The sequence below is a fragment of the Bubalus kerabau genome, chromosome 13 (genome assembly GCF_029407905.1).
Source record: "Bubalus kerabau isolate K-KA32 ecotype Philippines breed swamp buffalo chromosome 13, PCC_UOA_SB_1v2, whole genome shotgun sequence".
Lineage (NCBI taxonomy): Eukaryota > Metazoa > Chordata > Mammalia > Artiodactyla > Bovidae > Bubalus > Bubalus kerabau.
In genome coordinates, this window is record NC_073636.1 from 34,184,320 (window position 1) to 34,208,810 (window position 24,491).

Below are 24,491 nucleotides of genomic sequence, written 5' to 3' on the forward strand. Positions count from 1 at the left end.
TTGCCCACAACAATTACCAAGGTGTTTGCCTAATGGTGATTTTCCACTCCCCTGATTATTTCTTAATTTACAACTAGAATTATACTATAAGGAAGAGCTTTCCCTTCTCCTCCATGTATTTAAGTATTTATATCCATATGGATGCACTGATATTTATTTCACTTCATAGATTATAATCCAATACTACCATTTATTTTGCTGCCAAAATTGTTCTAGATTTGGCCATGGGGAGTTCCTTTAAGTTAGCTCTTGTGTTTCTTGATATGCCTTCATAAATTTTTTTTAGCCCTTTCTTACTCATGTTCCAGGCTTATCTTACATTTTCTCTCCCTTGGTTCCAGAATCAGTCATTTCTGCAAGGAGCCTTGCCACAGTCGCTCCACAGATCTGGGCACTGGATACGCTTACTGCTACTGTCTGTCACTGCCGCCCTGCCTTCTCAGCAGACAGAGCTGGGAGACACGTATGTGCACTAACAGCTGCACGTAGGCGTGTGTACTTTTTTATTTGTCTTCATAGACATTAAGAACCATGAGGTCACACGAATACCTCTGATTCCAATCAGACACCACAGGGTTTATCCCAGCCTCCTTTCTTCCCCTGTCTCACTGCTGACAGTGAGAAACCTGGGTCTCCTTATCCTCAACATATTTACTTATTTGTTCAATTTCAGAGTATACTATACACATAAAGTAGTTTCAAAATTATGGAGTCTTCTGTGAGTAGCATTTTTATTAGGGAAAACGGGGACAGGAATGGGTGTGTGACACTTTTCTGAGTGTGTCTTTCTGAACCTTTACAGACAGAACAAACCACCTCCTCCCCCAAATAAATCACCCAGCAGACAGAATACAAAATGAAATATAGACATTAGCAAGGGAACCTAGCTGTATTACAAATGAATTACATGACACACTGAAGTGGGTGGGGAAGACAAGAACCTAAGTAACTTGGAAATCAATACTTGGAACATGTGCTGTAGAGCTGACGACACAGGAGCTGTACACACTGCTCTCCATCCAGGCACACGTCTGATTGGCTGGGATTTTTCAGGAAGGCAGTGGGCACAGCTGGGGTTCCCACTGTAGGTAGAGCCCAGACTCCTCCCCCTGGGCCACCTCATAATGCTTAGGCGTTTAGAGTCACTCAAATGTTAGTGCTGCACATTTAGTGCAAATGGAGTTGGATCCCGTTATGAGCAGAGCTAAAATAAGACCTCTGCGGTCATCCGGCCCAGTTTTTTCATCTTATAGATGCAAAAGTGATGCTCAGGGGACACAGCAATACAAAGAAGATGAGAAGCTGCATGGTGAGCTTTTCCACATCACACACCACCTTTGGTTGAAAAAGGTTCTAAAGGGTAGGTCAGGCTAAATCTTGAGACAAGGATAATTTGGTTCAATACTGAGTTATTTAGTGATGGAGGCATTCTTTGCATAGATTGTTTATTGTATTTTATTATAGTGTTAGTTGCTTAATCGTGTCCAACTCTTTGCGACCACGTGGACTGTGGTCCACCAGGCTCCCCTGTTCATGGAATTCTCCAGGCAAGAATACTGAAGTGGGTTGCCATTCCCTTCTCCAGGAGATCTTCCTGACCCGGGGATCAAACCTGGGTCTCTTGCATTGCAGGTGGATTCTTTACTGTCTAAGCTGCCATTTTATTATAACTTTTATTCAAAAAAGCTTTATTGCTACAACTGTAAGATCAGACTTTTATATGTTTTTACCTTAAAGAAGTTTTCATTGACTTGGCATTTTTGTCAACATGTGCATTTCTATAGAGGTCAAAAATTTTCAAGTCAGAAAAATGGTTAAATCACTCTTACTTGGGATCATTTTAAGGCATTAAGAAATAGCCAGTCTATTAAATGATACTGTATACCATTGAATTACTTTCATGTAATTTTTAAAAGCTAAAAGGGTAAAAGGTCTATGAAACAGGTGTCCTGAAAGAGCATATATATCTAAAAACGTTTAACTGACACAAGCATGACAGCTTTGGGCTGAACCACAAGAAGCTCTTGTCAGATAAGTATGATATGCTGGAACACTGCCAAGGTACACTATATTTCCTACCAAAAAAAAAGTGAAGTTTATAAGTCTTTTAAGACAACAGGACTTAATGAATCTAGAAATCTCATCCTTAGATGTGAACATGTCTTAGTTTATTTAGTTTTATAATGAAAATATTGCTTCTCTTTAATCCTTCTAAGAACTTGATCCTAACTTGAGACTTCATTCACAGGTAAGATTTTAAAAGGCATTTATGGCATAATTAACATTTTGGTAGCATATAATATTTCCCAGTACACTTAAGACTGACAATTTGTACTCTGGTTGCAAATCTGTACCAGTTTCATGTGCTGATCTCTGCCACAGCTGAATGTCATTGCCTGCTTTCTTTACCGTTCCCCCTTTTCTTAGTCTTTAAGGAAACCAATTGGCATAGACAGTGTGGCTCCTGTAGCTTTCCTTCTTTGGTTTTTTGCTTGTTTTACCTTGGGTAGTGGTTGATTAATAGGATGCACCAAAAAGTAAAGAACACGGAGCAGCAGTGGAGCCAGGTCTCCCGAAAGAACAGAAGCTAAGGGGACCAGGCGGGGGGCCATCTGCCCCTGGGTGCCGGCTCCTCTGGTCGCAAACTCAAGTGCTCTGTTTCTGCTCCAGGAGCAGGCTGGTTTGGTCAACCAGGTCCAATGTGACAGATAATTTTTCAAATTCAGCCACAAGGACCATCCTGAAGAGTCATAAAACGATTCAAGGGTAGAAGTGCTCTGGATCTGAGGCTTCATTACATAAAATTTCAGTGGAATGCATGATTAAAGGCCGGTTAATTGTAACCGACTGATTGAACCATTAAAAGTTACTAACCTGGATATTCATGAAGTTAAATTAATTTACAGAGGATTCTGAACCAATAGTCCAGCAAAAAGTCTGGGCTGCCTTGCATCCCTGGGCAGGGCTGCAAATCGGCTGTGCATCTTTTCGCAGATGAAATTTTAAACTCCCACTGTTTACCAGAGGAATGGTTTTACGTTTACTGGCTTGTTCCATTGGTCAGGCAAGACTGTTTTGAACATGGTGTGACACACATAAACCTTATGCACTTATTTAACTAGGTGAGGTAAAGCCCAGAACTAGAACTTTATGTAGTTTGTTTATGAAATCAATGTATCTTCAAATTGAGGGCTTATTTTTCAGAGCAGTTTTAATTAGTTTTCACTATCTTCGTAGCATGTTCTCTAAACAATGTACACTGAACAACTGTGGCTCAAATGAACTAACAGTTATGTTCAGGTAGGAATTAATGTGCAACTCTTAATCCCCTATGACTTGGGTATCAAATTTATCATAAGATTTGGTCAAACACAACTTGAGGGAGCTCATACACAATACAAATTAGAAAGTATTGACGTTTGCTCCATTTTATTCATTGTATCAACCCCTACTCATGTTTTCCACTTTGTCATCACACATAATTGAGAAAATCTGGAAAAAAAAGGATATGCATGTGGCCATATGTTCACTCTCATCATTGTGCTTTCTTCCTTCCTGATGGCCCAAGATTTCTTTTCTGTCATTTCCTTTTTATTCAGAGGCTGCTTTCAGATATTCGTTTAGGGAAGGTGTGCTGGGGACAAACCCCCTCTGTATTCCTTCATTTGATTTCTTCTTCATCTTTGAAAGATCTCTTCTCAGGATACAGAATCTCAGGGTTGACTTTTTTTTAATGCAGGAGAAATATACTACTACTCAACTTCTACTGTAAGGCTGGCAGCCCTGAGAACTCCTTTTTTAATGTAGCATGTATTCCCGCTTCCAAAGGAATGAGAAGACACTTCCACGTGCAAGACAATTCTTTTCTTTAGCATTTGAGGTCTCCTGTTTCCATCTGGCTCCGTGATTTCCTATGAGAAATTTTTGGCAGTTAAACTGTTTCCCCCTAAAGGTATATGTACCTCCCTTCTCTGCTTTCAGGATTCTTTCATTGGCTTTAGTTTGCTTATGATACACCATGACCTGGGTCTCCTTGGATTTATCCTGTTTGGGATGCAGGATCCTGTCTTTTTGCTGCATTTGGGAAAATTTCAGCCATTATTTCTTGGAGTAAGTTTTCAGGCTCATCTTGTTTTCCTGGAATTTTGATGACAGGCACATGGCACCCAGAGGAGTGGCTCAGGCTCAGCTCCATTTTGCAGTCTGGCTCTGTTGTTCACACGGGCTCACGCAGGCTCCAGTCCCCACTGCCACATCACTGATTCCTCCTGTGTCCTCCCACATGGCTATGGAGTCTGTGTGCTGAGGCTCTGAATTTCAGTCATTGTATGTTTCAGTTCTAAATTTTCCATCTGATGCTTCCTTATATTTTTATTTCTTTGTGAAGACTGTATCTTTTCATTTGAAGCATGCTCACGATTGGGAGCTGAAGCACTTTTATCATGACGCTCCGTGTCAGGTAATTGTAGCATCTTTGTCGCCTCAGTGCTGGTGTTTGTTGACTGTCTTTTCTACTTCAGTTGAAATTTTCCAGTGAGTGAGTTTTGAATGACACTTGGGGCTTTCGTGATGGCTCAGACAGTAAAGCATCTTCCTGCAATGCAGGAGACCCGGGTTCAATCCCTGGGTTGGGAAGATCCCCTGGAGAAGGAAATGGCAATCCACTCCAGTACTCTTGCCTGGAAAATTCCATGGACTGAGGAGCCTGGCAGGCTATAGTCCATGGGGTCACAAAGAGTCGGACATGACCGAGCAACTTCACTTTCACTGGGACATTCAGTTATTCTGTCGGCAGACAGAGACCCTGGATCTCCTGTGGGAAGGTGTTCAGGGTCTCATTCCAGGCCATGGCGGGCAGGTCTGGGCTCCTCCCTTAGCCTCTATTCCAGCCTGGGGAGAGGGCCTGCTCTTTATGGCTAAATGGGTGGGATCTAGACCCCCACCAGGCTCTTCCGATTCCACTCTGGCTGAGGGGGCGAGGGTGCCTTATCACTGCCCCATGTGGCTTCCACTGACATCACGGGTGGTGCAGGGTGGAAGCCTTGAGTCCTCACCAGGCTTCCCGGCAGGAGAGGGCAGGATGCCTATCACCACTGTGGGCAGGGCGAATGGAAGGCCAGGTTTCACGTGGTTTCCAGGGCGTGTCCATTGTCACTGCTGCTGAGAGGGGAGCAACGCCCCATCTCCCTACTTGGTCTCTGACATCACCACGGCAGGGTGTGTGTGTGTGTGCTCTGCTCAGTGGATGCCAAAGGCTGGGATCCCCACTGGGGGGCATGGGTTGCAGGGCTGCAGTCTTCCTGTGGCTGGACTAGAGCAGTTGGTGTGCACAGCCTTCTTCTGACCAAGTGTTGAGGTTCTGATCTCCAAGGGACTCACTACTGACTGTGTTGTTCCTTGGGTCCTAGGAAATCTGCCTGTCTTCTCTCCCCCTTCCAGAGCCTTCTTGGGTTTGTCTACATGTAATATCCAGAGGGTCTGGCTGTACTTAGCACGAGAAACATGGAAAAATATGTATTTCATCTCCCTAGAAGCAGAGGTCTCCACAGTTTTTTAAAAAAGAGTTGATAAGGGATTAAGTTATTACCTTATTTTACTGCTTCCCAGATACCTTATACATGGGCCAGCCCAGAAAACTCCTTAATCTCTACTCATATTTTACATAAGAAAAGTTTAAGAAAATAAAAAAAAAGCAAAGTGTCACTCAGAAGAAGCTTCCAGGTTGCTCTGATTTCAAAAGTATATTTACAAAAAGCAGGAGAAATATCACCTAACCCAGATTGAATCCAGGAGTTTAGACAATGTAAGGTCCAAATGTCAGGAAGATAAAAACTGAAGAAGAATTGAAGCTCTCAAATCAAGTCTAGGAGGGTGCAGTCAAGTTGGGCTGCATGGGCTCTGGTCTGCTATGTGGCATAGTCTGGATTCAAATCCCACAGGCAACCAGGAACACGAGAATTAGTTGTGATATTCTCTTCCAGAAAGTATGAAGTTCAAGAAGCAAAAGAAACTCAAAACTCAGGATAGAGAGATCACAGTACAAAAACACTTGAGTTTCCTGGCTCATACAAAATTATTTTCAGAAAATACAAAAAATCTTCGAAAATAAATCACTGACCTGATCACTACTCATGATCTTTGAGGGACAGTGGAGATTAGGAGAGGTGGACAAAGTCATTCCGTTTGCATATTGTTCCTTTTGAAACTACAGGTCAGAGATGTTTAACTTCCTTCTGGAGAATGTGTTCTAGAATAGATTATATAAAGGTACTGTGTGTACCTGCACTAAAAAACAAAAAAACAAAAAAAACACTGATCTCTAGCACTTAGGATGGGTTCAGTAAAAGTAAAGTCATATAACTGGCCTCATATCCATTTTTTACATTATTTCTAGGAGGCATGATCTCATATGATATTTACTTTTGAAGACATGGATGGCAGAAAATGAAGAGGAACTAAAGAGCCTCTTGATGAAGGTGAAAGAGGAGAGTAAAAAAGCTGGCTTAAAACTCCACATTAAAAAACTAAGATCACGGCATCCAGTCCCATCACTTTATGGCAAAAGATGGGGAAAAAACAGAAACAGTGACAGACTATTTTCTTGGGTTCCAAAATCACTGTGGATGGTGACTGCACCCATGAAATTAAAAAAAAATGCTTGTTTCTTGGAAGACAAACTGTGACAAAATCTAGACAGTGTATTAAAAAGCAGAGACATCACTTTGCCAACAAACGTCCAGATAGTCAAAGTTATGGTTTTTTCAGTAGTCCTGTACGGATGTGAGTTGGACCATAAAGAAAGCTGAGCACTGAAAAATTGATGCTTTTGAACTGTGGTGCTGGAGAAGACTCTTGAGAGTCCCTTTAATAGCAAGGAGATCAAACCAGTTAATCCTAAAGGAAATCAACCCTGAATATTCACTGGAAGGACTGATGATGATGCTCCAATATTTTCGCCACCTGATGCAAAGAGCCAACTCATTGGAAAAGACCCTGATGCTGGGAAAGATTGAAGGCAGGAGAAGGGGATGACAGAGGAGGAGATGGTTAGATAGCATCACCAGCTCAAAGGACACGAGTTTGGGCAAACTCTGGGAGACAGTGAAGGACAGGGAAGCCTGGCAAGCTGCAAGTCCATGGGGTTGCAAAGTGTGACATGATTTAGTGACTGAACAACAACAACAAAAATACAAAAATATAATTTGTTGGTTTCTAAGCAGATTCTTCATTTGAGGTAATGATATGAAATTAGATAGGTTTAACTATATCGATAGTGTATGAAAAGCTTGATTCTGCTTATAAAAAACTAACAAAATTCAATATATTATATAGATCAATATACTAAATGCAAGTATGGTTGAAATAACTATTATTCTACTTCAGAAATTACTTTTTGGTAAGTAGAAGGAGCCGGTCCTTTTAGGAACCAGGCCGCACAGGAGGAGGTGAGCGGCAGGCAAAGAGGGAAGCTTCATCTGTATTTACAGCCGCTCCTCATCACCTGTGTTACCGCCTGAGCTCCACCTCCTGAGCTCCGCCTCCTGTCAGATCAGCGGAGGCACTAGATTCTCAAAGGAGTGTGAACCCTACTTCGAATTGTGCATGCGAGGATCTAGGTTGTGCACTCCTTAGGAGAATCCTCCAGAAACACCCGCCCCCCCAACACACACTGGTCCATGGAAAAATGTCTTCCATGAAACTGGTCCCTGGTGCCAAAAAGGTTGGGAATCACTGGATTAACAAGATAAACTGTAGTTCATTTCAAACTTATCATCTAGTTTATCATTTCAGTTAATACACTTTTTAAAAAGAACCCAGATAATAGAATATTACAAGAAAAACTGAACTCACCATCGTCCTCCCAGCAGCTCTTTGCGCTCCCTTCTCGCGCGCTGCTCCCGGGCAACACTGTCTGGTCTGAGGGCAGGTCTTCGTCTGGCACGCCGCCTTCACAGTCGGCTGCATCTGTGATGCTTTCTTCTTCCACAATGTGGAGTTTGTCTTCATCGTCTGAATCTGAGTTTGTTTCTACCACAGTATTATAATTTGTAACTGTAATACAAACAAGAAACAATCAATCAAAACCAACTAGTATAAAAACCAGTTTTTACACCTTAGTAAAAAGAAATTTTAAGAAGTGCTTAAAATAGATTGTCACTCAATAATAGTTTATTTTAGACTGTAAAATGTAAACAACTAATGTATTTGATAACATGCATACATACAGCACTCACTAGATACACAAAAAAGGCAAATAATAGTAGCCATGCTTAGTGAACACTTAATTGTATGTACAGGTGTTTTATAAGGAGTAACTCATTTGATTCTTACAGCAACATTTTAGCAACCATACAAACAGAGGATCTATCTACTGCCTACTGCTTATAGCCCTATTTTACAGAAGTGGGAACCAAGACACAGGGAAGGTCACTTGTCCATCTAGGAAGTGGCAGGGCAGCGATTTGAACCCCAGGAGTCTGGCTCCATATTCTGTGTTCTTAAACATTCCATCAAACATCTTCTCCAGTATAGTAAGCTTATGTTATATGATACTGCTTATGTGGAATGAGGGCTTCAAATCTTTCAAGTACTACCATTTAAGAGAAGAGTTCATCTTCCCTAATAAAACAGCAATGCAACATCAAGTTTAACAGTATTCTCAAGTTGTCAATTAGGTCCAGGCATTTTCATTAATTCCATACCAACTTTAGAAAGAATCACCCAATATAACCACATTTCCACATAATTCAGACATGATTTAAGTGACGTTTATATGTAAGTAATGTTTATATGTGTCATTCTGAAAAAAGAAACCTAATGTTCAGTTTTCAAATGGGCATCCTTTCTACCTTTTCAATGAACTTCAGTAAAGTTTAACACCAGCATTATAAAGATATATAATTATTCTGAATGAATAATTCAGCTCAAGAACCAAAACAAATAATATAGTCCAGTCAATATTTTTCCTCCAGACTCTTTGTAATAGTCACTCCAATTGGATTAATTATTTAGAACTTCATTGGATATGATCACTGGAATAGCTCTTTTCAACGATCCGCAGGGTAATTCTTACTTGCTAAAATTTAAGGGGACAAAATATGCTTTGTTCATGTAGCCAAACAATAATCACTTTCAGTTGTTCTTTCCATTTTTCCCTTAACATTTCCAATCATTCTTGAAAGAAGATAATCACCTAAATGCTTAAATGACATGCATGTAAACACACACAGACACACACACACCCAAGAACACAAAAGAAGAAACACAATCTAAAAGTAGGGACGTGTATGTCAAGGCAGGAACTAATAACCAAAAGTCTCCAAAACTGCTTTGACAGACCCGAGGAAGACCCCTCTGTCCAAAACAGTACCAGAGGTACCCTTCTGCTCACATTAGGAACTCTTCCATATCTGAGGAAAAATATCAAGTCTTGTGTCTTTAATATTTTGGAATAAATACATTTTCCCAGATCGTTCCCCAGAGCAAACAGTTTTCTTTCTAGTTTTCATTTAAAAGTAATAATGTCACTGTAAAAAATTCACACAATACAAAACATGTAAAATTAGTAAAAGCCCCCTCCTCCAATTTCTCCTTCCTCAACCCATTCTTTCAAGGTAACAATACAGCAAGGTTTATTAATCAATTTATGCACTAGGTAGACATGGTACTTGGAGAAGGAAATGGCACCCCACTCCAGTACCCTTGCCTGGAGAGTCCCGTGGACAGAGGAGCCTGGTGGGCTGCAGTCCACGGGGTCGCCAAGAGTTGGGCACGACTGAGCGACTGCTGCACACGCAGACGTGATACTAAGTATTTTACATGATGCTGCTGATGCTTCCAAGTCACTTGCAATGCTACAGACTGTAGCCTGCCAGGCTCCTCTCGCACAGATCCTGTCCACGGGATTCACCAGGCAAGAATATCGGAGTGGGTTGCCGTGTCCTCCTCCAAGGGATCTTCCTGACCCAGGGATCGAACCGTCGTCTCTTGTGTCCTACATTAGCAGGTGGATTCTTTACCACTAGTACCACCTGGTACCACCCATTTTATATACTTTATACTATTTAATAGTAACAGACCTCACCTTATACTCTCTTATTTAATATAAACCCTATATATATAAATGTATGCATGGATATCTAAATACATATGGGGTCACATTATACTGTTTTGCCATGTAGTTTTTGGGCCACGTAATAACATATCCTGGAAACTTTTCTACGTGAGGATCTATTGAGCTTTCTCACTTTCCTCTGGATGGCTACATAGCATTTCACTGTACAGACATAATCTAACCAATCATCTGTGGACAAAATTTAGCTTTTTTCTAGTGTTTAAGCATTGTAAACAATGTAGTAATAAATTTTCTTATAAGTACATCTTTGGACATTCCTTAAATACATTTGTCAGATACACTGGTAGGGGTGGAATTGCCGAATCCAAGGAAAACTTACATTTAAGTAGCTATTAAAACATAGGAATTCCTTCTACTCTAGTCATACCACGAATAAAGTAAATTGTGAACCTATGTGACAGGTAAAGAGTGTGATTCTCAAAGAACAGTCTACAGCTGGAAAAGCGTTTCCCATTGAGAGTAAGCATTTAACTGAGAGTGAGATACAAATGTGTGTGTTTCTAATTTTACTTATTTTTGGCTGTGCTGGGTCTTTTTTGCTGTGCATGGGCTTTCTCCAGCTGCAGTGACGGGGACTATGCTCTGGTTGTGGCACAAGTGCTTCTCATTGTTGGGACTTCTCTTGTTGGGGAGCGTGGTCTCTAGGGCACGTGGGCTTCGGGCGTGGCGGCACATGGGCTCAGTAGTTGCAGATCCTGGGGGCTAGAGCTGCAGAAGTTGTGGTTCATGGGCTCAGTTGCCCCGCAGCATGTGGGATCTTCCTGGATCAGGGATCAAACCTATGTTCCCTGCATTGTCAGGCAGGTTCTTTACCAATGGGCACCAGGGAAATGTGTGGGTGTGTGTGCGCTTGAATGAAAGATCTTACTGACAAATGATGCAAAACGCTATTAGTCTTGCTTTTACTTTCCAGGGCTCCTTATTAGTAGCCTACTGAAAGCCTTACTGAAGTCATTTAAAGTTGAGACGGTATATAAAGGCATTGATATGCCCCAAACTAAAATCTGAACACAGCTCATGTTTCCTGAGGATTAACTGATTCTTTAGTCCACTAGACCTGGTTGCCACAGAAGGTCTGGTTCAGTGCAAAGCTCTCACTGCTTGGACATTCATCAGTTCAGTTCAGTTCAGTCGCTCAGTCGTGTCCGACTCTTTGTGATCCCATGAATCGCAGCACTCCAGGCCTCCCTGTCCATCACCATCTCCCGGAGTTCACTCAAACTCACGTCCATCAAGTCGGTGATGCCATCCAGCCTCTGTCGTCCCGTTCTCCTCCTGCCCCCAATCCCTCCCAGCATCAGAGTCTTTTCCAATGAGTTAACTTTGCGCATGAGGTGGCCAAAGTACTGGAGTTTCAGCTTCAGCATCAGTCCTTCCAAAGAACACCCAGGAGGACATTCATAGATAGCTGAAATTCCTACTAATTTCTAAAAGGAGGTTTTAGTACCCTTTCAGTATCTTGCAGTGGCCATGGGTTTGCAGTGATGCTATTCTTGCCTTTTAATACAATATACTCTAGTTTAGCTTTATTATTATCAATTTTGTTGGCTGTAGGTGGTCTGGTTAACTCTAGATTGTATATTTACATGTACACTTAAGAGTATTTGGGGCTTGAAAATTTTCCAAAAATTGGGCTTTAAGATATATATATATATACACACACATATATATATATATATACATATAAATATATATACACATATATATATACACACACACACATATTATGGTTTAAATATTTACTTGCATGCTTCATAGTTTTCAGTAAGTTCTTTTTACTCTGAGCTGTTTCATTCCATCTGAATCAACTGTAGCCTGAAGTCCTCTTTGTGAATATCTGTCACTTTCTAGGGTTCTAGCAAAACTCCTCCCTGTGCCCCAGTAGAAGCTGCCTTTGTAGTATGGATGACTACAAGCCACATAACAAAAACACAGAGACTGCATATATTTTACTGTTACCTTGTGAATTTCCCCTAAGTGTGTTTTGAATAAGTGGAATAAAACTTGAAAAATCCAGAAAAGCAATATATTTGTTGACGAAAATGGAAAAAAAGACCAGTAAGCCTTCTCACTGTCTTCTGCTTCACAGTCACTTAGTGGAGAGAAAGTAGTGAAAATCACTTATATTAATTATCATAACTCAGATAACACACAAGCCTGTGTGTCTGGATCTATCCTTTGGTGGATCCACAGAGCTAATTTCAAACTACACAGCTCCCACATCAGAAACACAGAGAGAATAATGCAGGACCTTTATAAATTGTAGAACACAATGAGTGTCAGTGATCTCAACTGTCTGCCCATCTATTTCCATATCTCTATACTGTGTGCAACCTTTGAACAAAAAATAATGAAATATAGTTTTTCTAAAGAGAAGCATTTTTAACACAGGTGATCATTACCTCTCGCTTTTGAGTTTTAATTAATAAAATTTTAAGAAAGAAAATATAAAGGTTTTAAAATCTTTAAATATATAAAATTATATAATTATATCATATAAATATACACAATGTGAAAGTTAAATTTCAATAAAAATGGTAAAATTTTCAATGCATTCCAGAATGTGGTAAGGATATGCTAACTCTTGGTGATGATTCTTTTGTGTCATTTGCTAGCATTAATGCCAGATTTAACAGTGTTTCCCACACAATGTGGTTGTAAGGAGGTAATGACTGAGAAATGCATTGTGCTCGGAACAGTATTTTATCAGCAGTAAAGACTACAGAAGTATCTGCTGTTACTCTCAGCAGCAGTGGCATCTCACTGAACCTGTACAACAATTCCTAAGAAGTAGGTACTACTACATCTTCCTTTTATAGACAGAAAAAGAAAAAGTAGCTAAGTAATGGTTCTGAGGTTAAGTAGCTACTAAGTTGAATAGGTGGACTCCGATCCTGGTCTGCCTGATTCTACAACCCATATACTTTTACTACTAAGTATAAAGCCTGCTGGCTGAAGATTTCTGCACTAGTGATACATATTTTTAAACTTGTTATTTCTGTGTCTAGCCTATTCTGGGGCCCTGTAATTCCATACTTAACAATTTGCCACTAAAAACATTTTCAAATGACTCAAAAACTTTAACCATTAGAATCTCAATATAACCAACAGTATCCCATGAAGTAATATCATCATTGTAATTAATAAGCCTTTACAAGACTTGCATATATTATTTTCAATACTTGATAGCATGTAGTACTGTATCAAAGGTGCTCATTAAACTCTATGTACCTATTTCTTAAGTCACGTACAATTTTAATAGAAGAATTAGCTAAATTAGATGAATGAGGTTCAAGAGCTGAGCAATACAATCCCAACTTCCATCACAAAGGTAAGAGAAAGATATATGAAGGCTTTATAAATAGAAGCCCCACCAGACACTGTTTATAATCATGCTGCATAGCAGATTAGGTTCCTTCCTGTATGTGAAGGGGAGGCTGGGGGGTTGGAAGAGGAGGTGGGGTGGGTCAGGTCTGACTCACAGGTCTTCGGTTCCTGTCAGGTTACAGCAGTGGCATGTGTTGATTAAAGCCACAGGCAAAGGCCACATTTTGACATATTTTCTGATGTACAAAGGCATTTTTCCTTCCAGAGGAGAAGTACATCATGCTGAACTACATCCCACTCCTTCACCAATCCCCAAACACACACATCTGCATGGCAGAAAAGAAAACTTCTCTTAGGAGAAGACACAAGACTGGTCCTTAAAAACTAATAAACTACTTCTAGCAAACTGTTCTACGTATATCAGTCTAACTTACTGTCATAATTTAAGAAAGACCTAGAAAACAAGTACACTGAGTCATGTATGAAGCCATATTTCACACGTGTCTGCACTATGTTGAGAGCAGCACAATTCAGGCGGGAGTGCTATGGAACAGACTGGAAGGTGGAGACGCTGCACAAGTACTTCCATTACTGCCAACATTGCTGTGAGGAAAATACCATCACATCGTGTATTCATACTCCTCTTGACCTGAGCATGGTCCCTGACACACTCACTGCCTTCCCCTTCCACAGAGTAGGTACAGAATTATTTGCTGAACTGAATGTGAGCCCACAATTATTTATTTCTCAAGGAAGAAGTCAGTCAGTATATTTAAGTTCTACTGATAATTCAGGAAGATAAAGACAAAGCTGCAAGGATAATCAGATAAAAAAAATCTTGTCAATTAACACACAACATAGAAAGGCGAGGTCATTTGGCAATTTGTAAGGTTAGAGAAAATTTGTGCAAACAGCATGACTCCAGGAAAGAGGAGTGCTGTCCATAAATACTACATTCGATATTTGTCAATCTGGCTTTTAAACTAATTCATAGATAATGTTAACTTACTATCTATATGTATTTTACTGCACAAAGTTATGATGAGTATGCATATTTAATATAACATACAAGTAATCTAATAAATGGGCTTCCCGGGTGGCTCAGTGGTAAACAATCTGTCTGCCAAGCAGGAGATGCTGGTTCAATCCTTGGGTTGGGAAAACACACTGGAAAAGGAAATGGCAACCCTCTCTAGTTTCCTTGCCCGGGAAACCCACGGACAGAGAAGCTTGGTGTGCTGCAGTACAGGAGGTCACAAAGAGTTGGAGATGACTGAGAGACTTAACAGAAATGTAATAAATAATGTACAAAGTGCAATTAGCTAATTTTAAAAATAGACATCATAGTGATTGTAGAGTGCTCTAAACACTGAACATGCGAGATTTTACTAAACACTAACGGTTTAGCAAATTTGGAGGTAACTTATTTGTATTCCTCTCTAGGTACAATCTTTCTTAAGAGTACCCAATAAACAATAATCACAGACTCTTTTGACATTTTCAAAATAATTTGAGAAACATAATTTCAACGAAAGTCAGTGATTCTGAAATTTACCCCTGCAAAAGGGCTGGTGGTTTCCAGGGCCTCCAGATACGAGCTATTAATAGACGGACAGCTGAGAGCCAGGCCCGGAGGCCGCCGCGGGAGGGAGGGCTGCTCCCACGCACAGGACCCTCGTTCTTATTTTCCCCTCTCTCATTACATAGAAATCACTGCATATTCAGACGATCTGTCTTTGGTCCTCTCTAGTTCTTATTTGGGCCTTTCTCCTATTCTTCATGGGTCCCTCTGTCTGTATCTCTTCCCAAGTTAACTTCCCCTTTTCCTGCTTTATCAAAACTCCCACTCACTCAGGGAGCTTAGTTTAGCCAATGTTTGTATAATTTACTATAATGTTGGCAAAACTGTTAAACAGCAAAATTCTCAGCAGATTAAATTCAGTCCCAGGAACAGGTGAGGAATGTATATAGACTAAAATAATTCATGCTAAATTATCAATAACTAATAGCTCCTTCACAGGTAAACTCAACATTGATAAAAAAAGACGCTTTTTAATTTATATGACTTGTTACTTATGTAATACATGCAGTATGACAAAAGTCAATGTGAAGAAGGGATTTAAAATGCATACATAGAAATTATTAAGTCAAAAAGTAGAAAAGCTATATAATCAATAAATCAATCTAAAAGCCAGATCTTTAAATAATTAATAACATAGACAAATCACTAGCCCATTTAACACTAGAAAAAAATTGAGAGGCACAAATATTCAATATTAAAATACAAACAGAGAAGTAACGAACATGACTTACCAACTAAACAAGAGGAATTTAAGAGACAAACTTTATAAATATTTTGCACAAATCTAAGCAAATAAATTTGTAAACATGGATGAAATAACTTTCTTGGAAACTGAAAATGACTATAGCTGTATTTATTATTTGATAGAATTTATAAAATTATAGAAGAGAGAGCCAAGGTAGACAGACCATAAAATAAACTTGGGAAGATATCAAATAGTTAACCATAAAGTGCCATATGTTTTCCCAGGTGAAGTTCAGGATCTTCAAAAGACTGATAATTCTGTTGCTTTTTCAAAGGAGAGGAAAATGAAGAGTCCAAGTTCTTTTTATGAGGCCAGCATAATAACAGTCAACTAGAATCTGAGGACAGAGAAGGCGATGGCACCCCACTCCAGTACTCTTGCCTGGAAAATCCCATGGATGGAGGAGCCTGGTGGGCTGCAGTCCATGAGGTCGCTGAGGGTCGGACATGACTGAGCGACCTCCCTTTTGCTTTTCACTTTCATGCATTGGAGAAGGAAATGGCAACCCACTCCAGTGTTCTTGCCTGGAGAATCCCAGGGACGGGGGAGCCTGGTGGGCTGCCGTCTATGGGGTCACACAGAGTTGGACACGACTGAAGCGACTTAACAGCAGAATCTGCGGAAGACCACACTCTTCCCCTCCCCACATTCCACCCAATAAAATCAGTCTTAATGGTAATCACTGATGTAAAAATTCCAAATAAAATGTTAAATCCAGGATTATATTAAAAGAATAAAGTAAGCACTACTGAACAGTAAGAAATATATGACATTCATTACATTAACACAATAAAGGAGAGACAATATGACTTGTATAGAAACTGAAACACATCTGAAAATATTCCCTATTCCTTGTTGATAAATGCTTTTTCATAAAAAATAAAACTGAAGTTAGTATCCTGATAAACAATTATGTATTGGGAGGCATCTTTAAGATAAAGATGTTTAATGTCATTAGAAATGAGCAGTATTCTAAAAGAACAAGCTGATATTTTAAAAGAATGAAAGAAAAGCACAAATAATAGAAAAGAAAAAGCAAAATTATTATCGGCAGGTGATATGAAGATGCTTCTTCATGGAGAATGCAGGAAAAATCATTAAGAAATCATTAGCAATGAGAAAATTTGGTAAATAACTAATTATGAATTTAATAGGAAAAAATCAATAGCTTTCCAATAAATCAACAATAACCTGCAAAAGACATAGCAAAAAAAAAATTCTACTAATATTGATAACTACTCAGAAGATAACACCTACAGGAAAAAAAGAAGCCTGGAGAGCCAGCAGGGAGCTGGCACACTCAACGAGCATGGAAGGATGTGGGTGAATGAAGACATCCCTCTCTGGGGTAGAACGGTTCCATATGGTAAAGATTCAGTTCTACCTAAAATAATCTACAAACTTAATGCAATTCTGGCCCAAGTACTAACATGCTATTCTAGATTCTAAATCCAGATGATCTGGACCAAATGATTCTAAAGCTTACAAGGAGATACAAGAGCACAGTCTCTGGAGTCAGACTGCTTGGTCCTAATCACAGCTTCCTCTCTTATTGGCTGTGTTGCCTTGGGCACATTACTCAATCTTCTCATGCCTCAGTTTCCTCATCTCTAAGATGGGAATGATGATAGCATGTCCATAATAGACTTGACATGAGAAAAAAAATTATATAAGCAAAAACTTCATACAGTACTGCACATAAGTGCTCAACACATGATATTAGTATTATTATTTTCTGGGAAATAAACAAAAATATTCAGGAAAATTCATTAAACTAATAGTTCAGTGATAGTGAGGCTTCCCAGGTGGCACAGGGGTAAAGAATCCGCATGCCAACATAAGGAGACACCAGAGACACAGGTTCAGTCCCTGGGTCAGGAAATGGCAACCCACTCTAGTATTTTGCCTGGGAAATCCCATGGACAGAGGAGCCTGGCCTGGCAGGGTACAGTCCATGGGACTGCAAGGAGTCATACACGACTGAGCGTGCACGCATGTGCGCGTGCACACACACACACACACACACACACACATACACACATATGGTGGTGGTGAGGCAGGAGATATTTGGGTCCCAGGCTGAGCAAATGGAGTTCACCCCCTATGGACAGAAATTCCATAACAGAAGGATAAATGGAAGGATAATCTGAGTCCTGCCCAGATACAAGACAGAGACCACATATTTCTCATTCTTGAAGTCAAGGAGACCTTCCCAACTAGAAAGCTCCCTGGAGGTCAAAAGGGGAGTGGTGTCAGTCTACCCATAGCCTCTTCGCTGGAATCCATCTTGGCTGAGAGAGGCATGCACGCCTATGAGAGGACCCTGAGGTAAACCAAACACTGACTCAGACCCAGGCAAGTCAAAATGACTAGCCAAAGGAAACGGGAAGAAAGGGCTCATGTAAGTGATTTAAACTAGCACAAGGGTGTGACTCTCAGTCTGCCCATGTGTCTATCTACATACACTCTTTTTCCTCTAATAAATACTTTACCTGTTTCACTACTTTCTATTCTTGTGGGAATTCTCTACAAAGCAGAAAAGCCAGGGTCTTGTCACTGATCACCAGTCTAGTGACTGGGATTCAGCACTCTCATTGCCATGGCCCAACCTCAATCTCTAGCTGGGAACTAAAACCCTGCTTTAAGCTGCTGCAGGGCGAGGCCACTGGAGATCAGTGGCAGGAGAACATGGATGAGCTGTACCAGACAGGAAAGGAATCTCGAAGCCATAGAAATGCAAAGATTTACACCAGCACAGGGGCAGGCAAGCGATCGATGGACCTCACAGAATCCAGAAACAGATCCCCAAACATATGGTGGTATTGCTCATCAGATTCCCACCTCACAACTTTAACCAAAAGGAAATCTGCATGAGTCAAAGATTTTAATCAACAACTATTAAACCATAAAAGTAACAGAAGAAAGCACAGGCAAATCCTTCTACAGACTTAGTACAAGGAAGGCTGTTATGAAACAGACTCAGAGAACGAACTTATGGTTGCCGGGGGAAGGATGGAGGGAAGGGACAGATAGGGAGATTGGGATGGACAGGTACACACTACTGTACTTAAAATTAATAACCAACAAGGACCTACTGTATAGTACATAGAACTCTGCTCAATGTTATGTGGCAGCCTGGATGGGAGGGGGGTTTAGGGCACAACGGATATATGTATGTGGACAGCTGAGTCCCTTTGCTGTTCACCTGAAACTGTGACAACATTGTTAACTGGCTACACCCCAATACAAAATAAAAAGTGTTTTTTTTTTTTTTTTTTTTAAGAAAGGCTGTTATAAGCGTAACACAAAATCCATGATTATACAGAGAAAAATTAAAGTCAAAAGACAACAAACTATGAAAAATGTGCACTACATGCTACCAAAGGTTGATTTATTACACAATTCTTAAAAACCCATGAGAAAATGACCAACCAATAAGAATATGCAAAGGAAATTCACACACAACAGCAAGAGTGGCCAATAAACATGTAACAAGAACACTCAACTCTGCCAATTAAAGATGTGCGCGTACTCAGTCGTGTTTGACTCTTCATGACCTCATGAACTGTAGCCCACCAGGCTCCTCTGTCCATAGAATTCTCCAAGCAACAATACTGGAGTGAGTAGCCCTTCAGTGGGAGAACATTCCCTTCACCAGGGGATGTTCCTGACCCAAGGACTGAACTTGGGTCTCCTGCATTGCAGGAGGATGCTTTGCTGTCTGAGCCACCAGGGACGCCCATCAATTAAAGCCGTATTTACTTTAATCCTATGTTGTTAACATATCATTACTTCTATACAGAACTTCAACTCTTTTGCCTTTCTCTGACTTCAAAGCCCCTATTTTCATTAAATCTCACTTTTCTAGACTCTATACCTCAGTCCTGCTTTCCTGCAAAACCTCCTGAAAATGCTGCCTACACTTGTCTCTGATGTCTCTTTCTATTTGCTTTTATCTTGTCAGGACTGTGAAAGATGCTTACACTGTTAAATCCAATGACAATCGGGCCTCATGTTACACGACCAAGTAGCAGCATTTGACATAATCTGTCACCCTCTCCCTCTTCAAAGCCGTCTTCTTGCTACTCTCTCGGTTTTCCTAATGCACTGCTGCTTTTCAGTTGCTTCCCTTCATCTCCCAACCTCAGTCTCTCTTAGGGCTCTAAACCCGCTTTAATACCAGAGTTCCAGTTTCTCTTCTGAACTCCAGACTTGCACAACCACTGCCTACGTGATGTCTCCACTTGGATGTCCAAGAGCAGACATGCCATACCCCAGGTCCAACTCTAGGGCCTCCCCTGGTCCTCTCCATTTCAGTCAACGGCAACTCTCTTCCAGGTGCTTGGGCCAAAATTCTTCGTGTCAGCTTTGACTCCTAATTTTCTCTTATATTCCACATTTAACCCAGAAGGAATGTATCTTAAAATACCTTCAACATCTGACAACTCACTCCCCTACCCCACCACTCTCTCCAGAACATTCTAACAGGCCCCCATCAGGCTTTCTTCCTTCCTCCTCTGCCTTCCGGCAGTCAGTTCTCAGCACAGCATCCAAACAACCCTCTACAGCATAAGAGGAACCCTGTCACCCTTCTCTCAAACCATGTAATGATTTCCCACCATATCCTCTGTAATTCAGAGGCCCTTCCGGAGCTGTGCCCCACCCTGCCACCTCCCAGATGTCACCTTTGCCTTCATGCCTGCTCCTTGCACTCCAGAGGCACTGGCCAAGGTGTCTGCAGTCATGCCGCTCCACCTGGAATGCTCGTCCTGCATGGTTTAGCTTCACCTCCTCAGAGAGGCCTTCCCTGGCTGTGCTGTTTACATTTGAAGACCTACCCCAACACAAAACACACCCCTCTTCCTGTAATTTCTTTCTGTTTAAAATACTTACTGCCAACTGCCATAATATTTTACTAAAATTGTCTCTTCTCAATTGGAGTGATGGGAATGTAAAAGAGATTAAAAATAATGTTTAGGAAGAAAATAAACAAGTTGTAAATATACATCTTGTAGATTTTGAAATAAAACAACTTCTTATTAGAAAATAATAGCCCTACTTTTCTTACATACAAAATATAAAAGACGGCTTCTGTTTCACAGTGTGAGTAGCATTCACCTTTTTAAATCTATAGTTACATAAAAGTATGAAATCATGTAAAATGAAAAGGAAGGTAACACTTGCAGAGGGAGATAAGTGAACACTCAGCCCAGCACTCCCTGCCCTTCCCCGGTGCCCAAAGGCCACCGTGCTCACGCTGTGCAGGCGCCAAGGAGGCCCTGAGAGAATGCGCGCCTCCCATCATCAAAGGCAGCTAATGCTCCCAAAGCTCTGGTCAGAGGAACACACACATCCATACACACAATCGTTTGTTTAACAGCTTCTGCTACATGATTCTAAGTTTTTCTCAATTTACAAAAAAAGTTTTAAGACATATATTGTCCTCTACCAATCCCAGAAGGCACTTTTTCCTTGACTGGTTTTGAGACTCATCAATTTGAGGCTGAACTGGTTATGAAAAATAAGATGAACACAGAGGACAGGAATTTTATTCTAAATCCTTCATTTAGGTTTTTCAGAAACCTTTTAACTAGTAATATAGTGTAATTAACTGAAAACTTTTGGCCATGTGCTGGACACCACTGCTCACAATGGGAAAAGAAATCACAGAAGTGCAAGAAACAGGCTGTAGCCCCCAAGACAGAGTCTGAGGCTGGGTCCTCACTGGCTTCCAGGGGAGGTGGAACACAGTAATCCAAGCAGGGCTCAAGGTACCCAAACTTTCCTGAGGGCATTTCAGTTACTAAATCCTCAAGTTTAGCCTCATAAAGGAACTCTCTTCACCCCTCTATGGACTAGACATGGAATAACAAAGATCATACTAACAAGAGTTGAACTGGAATTGATTTCTTAATGAAGAATTAAAAACAATCTACAGGTAACTACATTTTAGTTTTACTGAGATTTTCTAAGCATTACATGATATAAGCTTGTGACTTACCAAATTAGGAAGCAGACTAATTCTTCTGACCTAAGTGCTCCAGAAGGTGGAAGAATGAAGACATATGTTGTCTACAGTCTCTGCTTTTTGAGATATGTGCAATATTTACAAAACATGAGTTATATACATTGAATATTATGATGAGAAATGTGATGGTAAATAAGTGCCAAGAGTGTATGCGTACTAAGTCACTTCAGTCGTGTCCAATTCTTTGCAGCCCTATGGACTGCAGCCCCTCCAGTCTCCTCTGTCATGGGATTCTCCAGGCAAAAATACTGGAGCGGGTTGCCAGGTCCTCCTCTAGGGGATCGTCCCAACCCAGGGATCAAATCCACATCTTTTATGTCTCCTACATGGCAGGTGGGTACTTTACTACTGACCACCTGGGAAGCCCAAAAGTTGATGGAGTAAATAAATACTACAGGATTCCCTATATCATTGAGTCTTAAATCTTTATCCCTTGATAATAAGCTACTAAAATAAAATTTTTAATACTTCTGGTTTTTAATTTGAAATATGTTGAAAAGTTAAATGGATTTGGATTTTGTACCAAAGAATTTCTAGTATTTGGTTGTACCCGTTTTGAGAAGCAATAGAATGGTAACTATCTTTGGAAAGAACCTTTTCAGAAAATAAATAATATCTAGTAAACAGGAAGATCATGTGAATTCACTACACTTAAATTTTCATATAAACTTTACCTTAGTGAAGAAATGAGCTTAGTGGTCAAAGAAATAGAGATTCTAGGAAAAACATACATAAATGGAAACTTTAAGATCATATACAGAAACAGAAAAAGGGGTATTTTTAAAGTATTTAAAAGACATTATGACCTATTGAATTTCTACTGCCAGTGAAAAGGTAAGCCAATCAAGCATAAATAGTTTTACAATCTGCCTCAAGAATACTACATATTCAGTTATTTTATAAATGTAAATTCAGTTAATCTGTATAAGAACCATATGAAGAGTTATTAATATTCTTAGTGAATAGATAAGAAAACTGAGACTTGAAGAGGTTATGGAATTGCCAAAGGTATACCAGTTGTTCTGGAGCCAGGATTTCCAATATAAGCTGTATGGTTCTGGAGATCCTGCTCTGAACCTATATATACTGCCTCCCGAGGCAAGTAGAATGATAGCACCAACAAATTCTCACAAACCAGGAGCAAAGAGAGGGTCATAATGAATTATTAAATACTTCACTGACAAGCATTTAATCAAATCTTTCTGACCTCAGAATCTCAGAAAATAAAACGTAGAAATATCCTTATTATTCATCTTTACATCAAGAATGACATTCGAAGACACAAATAATTACAAAATGGCAGTTCAGAGATTGTTTTATTTTCTTGATTTAAATTTCCATTGCACATACTGAATGTTATGGCCTCCAATATCTCTTATCTTTACCTCCTACCATTCTGCCCAATATATTCTATTCCCTAGACATCTCTGAATATTCATGCTCCCCTCTGCCCCTTATCCTCTACTGCCAAATTTCTACTCATTTTTCAGAACTTACATCCAAGCCATCAACAAATCCTGATAGTCATACCTCTCCATGCCCTTCACTGGATCCTACAGGACCGGCCTCACTGGAACCCTTGACTCCATCTACCCCATAGCAGCCACAGTGGTATTTTCAAAACATAAAGCAGAATACGCCCCTCTGCTTCTTGGAAACTTTCAGTGGCTCTTCCATGATCTGTCATGGCCTGCAGGTTCTGTGTGTTCAGGCCCACACCTTCTTCTCCATGATTCTTACACATCCTCACTAGATGATCATCTTGTTCTTGGCATGTGTCTAGCCAGCCTTGTGCTCTCCAAGCCCCTGTCCTTGCCTTGCCCTCTGCATGGAGTGATGCTCTGCCCCCAGCTCCTTCCACAGTGACTCTCTTCTCCATGTCTCCATCCCAATGTCACAGCCTCAAACCCTCCCATGACCACCCAACCTAACCTGCTCCACCTGTGTTCTCTCTCATCATCCTATTTCTTTCAGAGTAACCAATCTGTAAATCTCTAAACTGTTTAATTACTTGTTTATTTTCTTTCCTTTATATTCGTTTCCTATTGCTGCTGTTAATAGATTACCAGAAACTTAAGAGGTTCAAATTACACATTTGTTATTTTATAATTCTGAAGTCAGAAGTCCAGGATGGGTCTCGCGGGTTAAAATCATGGTGTTGGCAAAGCAAGAGTCTTTCTGGAGGCTCTGCTGCTGCTGCTAAGTCGCTTCAGTAGTGTCTGACTCTGTGAGACCCCATAGATGGCAGCCCACCAAGCTCCCCTGTCCCTGGGATTCTCCAGGCAAGAACACTGGAGTGGGTTGCCCTTTCCTTCTCCAATGCATGAAAGTGAAAAGTCAAAGTGAAGTCACTCAGTCGTGTCCGACTCCTAGCAACCCCATGGACTGCAGCCCATCTGGAGGCTCTTGCTTGCTTGCTTGCTTGCTAAGTCACTTCAGTCGTGTCCGACTCTGTGCGACCCCACAGACGGCAGCCCACCAGGCTCTCCCGTCCCTGGGATTCTCCAGGCAAGAACACTGGAGTGGGCTGCCATTTCCTTCTCCAATGCATGAAAGTGAAAAGTGAAAGTGAAGTGGCTCAGTCGTGTCCGACCCTCAGCGACCCCATGGACTGCAGCCTGCCAGGCTCCTCCATCCATGGGATTTTCCAGGCAAGAGTACTGGAGTGGGTTGC

General features: G+C 40.6%; 1 protein-coding gene and 1 non-coding gene across 6 annotated transcripts in view; both read right to left on the bottom strand.

Annotated features, from left to right (window-relative positions):
* The window catches only part of ZEB1 (zinc finger E-box binding homeobox 1), a 199,216-nt gene that overhangs the window by 46,366 nt on the left and 128,359 nt on the right, over nt 1-24,491 (bottom strand). For all 5 annotated transcript variants that reach the window (XM_055543983.1, XM_055543981.1, XM_055543982.1 and 2 more), the window contains exon 2: nt 7,852-8,052. In XM_055543983.1, the coding sequence (XP_055399958.1) occupies nt 7,852-8,052 (201 nt within the window). The remainder of the gene's footprint in view (nt 1-7,851; nt 8,053-24,491) is intronic.
* LOC129626300 (small nucleolar RNA U109) lies at nt 3,732-3,854 on the bottom strand. The gene has a single exon (XR_008701910.1). It is a non-coding gene; the product is annotated as a small nucleolar RNA U109 (small nucleolar RNA).